At 39.8% G+C, this 6,000-nt stretch overlaps 1 protein-coding gene across 5 annotated transcripts in view; it reads right to left on the bottom strand.

Annotated features, from left to right (window-relative positions):
• Nucleotides 1-307: 307 nt before the first annotated feature.
• The window catches only part of MMUT (methylmalonyl-CoA mutase), a 254,830-nt gene continuing 249,137 nt past the window's right edge, over nt 308-6,000 (bottom strand). For all 5 annotated transcript variants that reach the window (XM_085610519.1, XM_085610518.1, XM_085610517.1 and 2 more), the window contains exon 13: nt 308-707. In XM_085610519.1, coding sequence (XP_085466645.1) covers nt 579-707 — 129 coding nt within the window. In that variant the 3' untranslated portion in view covers nt 308-578. The remainder of the gene's footprint in view (nt 708-6,000) is intronic.

Genomic DNA, 6,000 nt, shown 5'->3' with positions numbered 1-6,000 from the left:
GAGAGATGCCAAATGGCACTCTATGTGTATTTTAAAAAACTGGTAACAAAAGGCTCCTGCGTTGTGAAGCCAGACCTAAAAAACATCAATGAGCGTGAAAACAGCCAGAGCATGGAGCATGTTTGAATTTTAAAATAACTCTTCGTCATAATTCCCACACCAGCCACAATGCAGTACCAGTTTCATTAGGAGATACAGAACATAAAATTATGGTTGTAACAATGTTGCAGGGTAGAAATTATGCTAATTAATAATCCAAAGTTTATGCAAGTGTTTTTGCCGGAATTAATCAATACATAAAACAAAATTCAATGAAAAATATTTACATTTTATTTAAAGAACTTAACATTTATTTAGAATATTTTGTCACAATGTTTCATTACATTAATAAACAAGTATAAAGTTCTCCAGTCTCAGACGACCAAGTCAAAGAACACTTCTCTCAGGAAGTACATACACTTTACATGCATGTGGCTCAGATAGCGGACTTTCTTTTACATCAGCGTGAAAATCATAAGCCTGATAATACATTCTACACATATCAATGAAATATTGAAAAATGCTTTATGAACTGGATTCTATATTGATTGTTGTTTTTTATCCAGCCATTTTTCAATATCGTCGATTACTTGTACAGCAGCTTTTGGAATGCGTGTTCCTGGGCCAAATATGCTTGAGACACCAGAGGCAAAAAGAAAATCATAGTCCTGTTAAAAAAAAAAAAAAAGGAAAAATCATTGTTATTTCAGTGCATAATAATCGTTAGGAGGCCTGCAAATAAACAGCATACTGAGTCAATGGGAGATTGCACATGGTACTTAAAGCCCACATCGACCAAAAACAATAATTCTGGCTATTTTTTACGTTAAAACGTTTCTTGCTCGGCAAGACTGTATTTGTAGTTGTATGGCAGGGTGAATAAAACGATGAGTCAATGGTTGGATTTATGAGTGAGTGCATGGATGTATATGTGAGTTACTTTTTGTATAGATTATGGGAAAATGCCTTCGGGACGGATTACGAGTTGGCGGTGTGGGAGCGGGGCCAAAGGCATGGACTGTCAAGTCCATGCTGTGCAAGAACTGGGCATGCATGCAGACGGGGGCCACACTATGTGCCCCCCTGCACGCATCCACATGGCCTGAGGCACCAGGGGCCCTGTAGGGCATCTTTAGTTTCCTCACCGTCAGAAGTCTCATTATGTGAACACCGCCATGAGACCGATGGCAGAGAGGTAACTCATAATATGCAGCAACCCCACCAAGCTTTCTGCGGCCTCACATTTCCACGCCACTGCCAGGGATTGCGGACCCTTGGCGGGTGCCGCCTTTACATTGCGGTCCAACCGCAGAAGTTGTAATTCGGCTGTCAGACCTCCAGTGCAGCAGTAAACCGCTGCACCACTGCGGGTTTGGTGGTCCTATGGACTTTTTGTAAGCCAGTAATAAAGCTGGACAGCAGAAGTACTTTACAGGAATAAATAACTAAACACTAAAAACAGACTGATAATTATCAAATATACAGTAGGGGAGCACTGGCTGTAGATATAAATAGACTTGTAAACCTGAGAAAGACAGATGTGTTAACAATGTAATAATATCCTTGTAGAAGATGAAACTTACATACATATTGTATCAAACATTAGGCAAGAATCAGATTGTAGACAAAGTATATATATATATATATATGACAGAAAAGGTTGCTGTATACCCAGTGTAGGAAAGTAGATTGTTTGAGGTGGACAAGTGCCCATCTCAAAGGATGAGGCCACCACCTGATAGATGTTACACAAATTAAATAAAATAAACCTGTGCTCAAATCCTGGGTAAACTGACACAAAGCAGTTAGGCTTAAAACAAAGGCAATGTGTGAAGTATTTCAGCAGTGCATACACAGTAGGAAAAAAGTCAAAAAAGCAATAAAATTCAAAAAGCAATTTTAAGATAAAGAGAAAAATGTTATGAGTAAAATAGGACCCCAATGACAAAACTCTAATAAGAGAAACCGAAGATATTATTTTTAAAGATTCAAGTGAAAACAGCACCAAAAAGTACAAAGTGCGAAGTGCGAATGATAGTCTATGGAAGTGGTAGACGTGAGCTTAGGCTGACTGCGAGGGAGCCCTGCTCAGATACACCAAGTGGACAGTGAAAGTCTGGGAGTCACAAGTTTGAGCTCCAAAGTATTAATCCAAAAAGGGACTTTGTAATTTTTTTGAAGAAAAATTTGTCTCCCTGCGAGACAAATCTGAAATTGAAGCTGCCTGAGAGGCGTGGCCAGTCAGGTGCCTGCCATAGGTTGGTCCAGCTAAGGCTCTGGAGCTTCTAAGGTATTTGCTTGAAAAAGATTTTTAGTCCCAAATCAGAAAGGGGCTTTGTCATTTTTATCAGAGTTGTTGGAACCTTTCAAGGAAATGAATCTGAAATTCAATCTGATGTTGTGGAACTGCCCATCAGGTACTTTTTGCAATAGGTTGCCTTGGCTCTGGGGTTCTGTATCAAGAGTTTTTGAAAAGTTTCCAAACTTTTTCCTAGTACCCAGGCAACCAGAGGAGAACACTTCAAAGCCCATCAGGACCTAAGGGGGCCCTTAGAGACCTGAGGCGCCGGGAAGAGGCCACCAGCAGAAGCAAGTCTATGTTCCAGTTGCCACAGGTCAAATGGGAATTCTAAGGAAAATACCTCTTTCAGCTTTTTATGTTCTCTGTAGCCCTTCACAAGGTCAGGTAACTGACCCTTGGAGTCCAATTCTTTGCCCTGGGTACAAAATGGAGCATCTCCAGTCCTTCAGTGCTCCTCAAAGGAAACAGAGAGAATGTCTAGTCCTCTTCTGTTCTTCTGAAGGTCCAATAAGTGTTCTGAGCTTTGAAGCGTTCACCAGCCTGTGGGTGAAGAGACTCCTAATCACTGCCTAACCAATGGGGTAAAACCTCCCAGGGGCATCTCTATCCACTTTTTCAGTAATTCCTGTTTGCCTTACTGCAAACAATCTCACAATGCCCCTCACTCTCAAAATCCAAAATGGGGAAACCATTCTCCACCTGTGCAGAGTCTGTGTTCCACCCAGAGGTGTGGCCAGGGTAATGAGCCTCCTCTGTGGTTACCCAAAATCGGTTCTGAAGTTAGCTTTCCTTCTCTGGGTTTGGTGACAGCTTGACTAGGGGTTTGTTCAGTCAAACAAAAGAATCTCAGTCTCTGTTCCCTTCAAACAAAGGATATATTCTTATATCCAGTGGCAATTGTGATTAAGGCAGTTATTATATTCCTGCCCTTTTGGACCTCATTGAGCAGAAAGTGCATATGGATGTCTTCAGGAACAGATTTGAAAGTTTATTCCACGATGTCTCAAGAGCTGGGCCAACAGTCAGAATTAAGTTGAGAAGAATGGTGAGAGTGTGAAGCCTTGCAGCACTCCATCGAAGACTCTTCAAGCAGATGACACATTGTACCTGTAGGAAACTACAATCTTTGGTGCGATTTTCCCCCAGTTTTAACCCTACATATTTTGCTGGCGTTATAGCTCCATGATCTTTACCCTCGCTAAATAGGAGTCTAGAGTCTGCTCTCCATTTCAGACTTTGTTAAATTGGTTTAGCCCTGATTGGCACATATAACTTGCCTACAAGTTCCTCATATGTGGTGAAACAATGCACCCAGGACCTAGATGTTAAATGTAACCTGTGGACTGCGGCACCTATTGTGCCATCCACGGAGTGGGCCTGTAAAACCTGCCTTCCGGTCTACCATTTGTAGCCTGACTGCAGCACCCCAAAAACAATCCTGTCTAACCTGTACTTGTCAAAATAACCCTTTCTGACAGGTAGGAAACCCTGCTTTTAACTAATAAGTCACTCCTTATCACAACTTGTTGCCCACAAGGTAGTGTGCATGATATTTAAAAATGAGACCTGCATGAAATAAAGTTGGTATGCTTCTTCAGTGACTAGCCGTAAAAGTCAGTTTCACTGGCAGGGCTGTAGCTGGATTCTAAAAAATGTCAAAGTACAGACTTTAAACTTTAATCTGTAACTTTTGACGGGAAATGACTAGAATTGTCTATTGTTCATACTTATTAAAAATCCAATCTGTTGGTGATCTTAGATTCATAATAAATATTTAAGAAAACTAATTATTAGAAAGTTATTTTTCCAAATGGAAGCTCCTACAGGCTAATTTGCATTAGCATGGCTACAGCTGCCTAGCTAGTGCTTGATCTTAACAAGCTGTGAAAACTGCTCCCAGAATAAGACAATGGCTTTCCCCTGGTGACAGGACTGGTTGGTGCCACCTACCAGATATTAGGCTTTCTGGCTCTCCTAAGTTTTTGATAGTCAGAAATACTCCCACCAGAAAATAATAGGTAATAACATATACTCAGGAGTATGCAAAGTCCAATCAGTGAGAACATCAGTAAAGTGTCTTAAGGAGACAAAACGTTGCTGAGCTGAGCCTCATCTGAAGAAAGGCTCCATAGTGCAAACTACTTATTTGTCTTTAGATACCCTTCGAGTTATAATGAAGGTACTGATTACAGCAAAAAGTATATCCAAGGCTAAAAACTACATTGTTGCTTGCCTATAAAATCCTCCCATGGTGAAGGAGAATTAATGTATTTTTTCCTAAGTCCTAAAAGCAGCGTGTTTTTTGTAGCCTAGAATTTGGGACATATTTCCCAGGAACCTACAATTAACTACTGCCCCATGCCACTTCCAGGAACATTTAAAACATCTTCACCATGTGAATCTGAAGCACCTTTACTGTCTTATTACAGCTTAACACCACAGCAGCACTAGGTGTAAAACTATGTTTTTACAACTTAATTCCCATTAGAACAAACTATAATTCAATAACAGACACCTACAATCCCTTAGAAATGAAAATATTAGCAATAAAAAAGGTATCCGTATTAATCAATCACTAACACTGTAGTTTTGCATGAACAGTTGAACAGCTAACGTTTTAGGAACATGCCAAAAGAGACTAAAAAATGTGTCTCTGAACTAACAACATTTAGCACAGAATATGACATTCATTTGTTGTGAACTAGATCTTTTAAAGTGCTGATGGCAAAGAGTAATAGATATGTTGAAGTCCAACTTCATAACAGAAATAGCCTGAACTTCAAACTAATGTACAACATATAGAAGTTAATTACTTAGTGAACGGACAGGTCTACATTGTCGTCCATTGATCTGAGATACAAGGGAATGTTGTTCCCAAGTTTAGTTCCGCAATAGAAAAAAATGTCCTCCTGTGAAGCGCCTTCTGAATCAAGGAATCAACCAAGTAGATGAAAGGCTCAGTGAACAGTTCGGGATGTACAGTGATTAAACTGATTTGAATGAACCTTTTTAATTATCTGATTAATAATACAAAGTGCATTAAACAGTAGGGGTAGCACATAGGTAGCCAATGTACTGGCTGAAGGTCACCTCTATCCACAAAGCAGCAGTGTTTTAGAAGCATTGTCAATTATGGAAATAAGTCTGGGTTACAAAAAGAATGATACAAGCACATTCTGCTCTAGAGAACACCAGTACCATAATTGCTTGTTTGAATCAGAAACTCAAGTTCTTTCTTGATGTTAGGCAGGTGATGTGCAGGTAGTCAAAACCAACTTTGATGAAACAACAGCTGGGCTCTTGACAATGACCGTACCTATTTTTTCAAGATCTGGAGGGTTTACGACTAAATTACACTATATTGGTAAATGGCACGCCATTGGTGAAAGAGCTCAATATTGCTCTTTCAACAAACAAAAAAAATATTCTACAAGTACAGAAACTGCAATGCTAAAGTGAGATTAGAGATGATACAATAACTAAGTTGATTCTCTTCGCACAACTGAAAACTATGTTTTGTAACTGCATTAAAGGTACATGGTACACTGATAAACTAACTCCAATAAAAGGGATGTAACGGGATTACAGAAACCGGGATGTCATGTGGAAGAGAAGTTCAGGCAGCAGAACTATTTGCTTGGGACAGAATCATCCCAGTT

The sequence above is a fragment of the Triturus cristatus genome, chromosome 6, assembly GCF_964204655.1.
Source record: "Triturus cristatus chromosome 6, aTriCri1.1, whole genome shotgun sequence".
NCBI lineage: Eukaryota > Metazoa > Chordata > Amphibia > Caudata > Salamandridae > Triturus > Triturus cristatus.
Note: the sequence above shows the minus strand (reverse complement) of the source record. Positions and strands in the feature narration are given on the sequence as shown.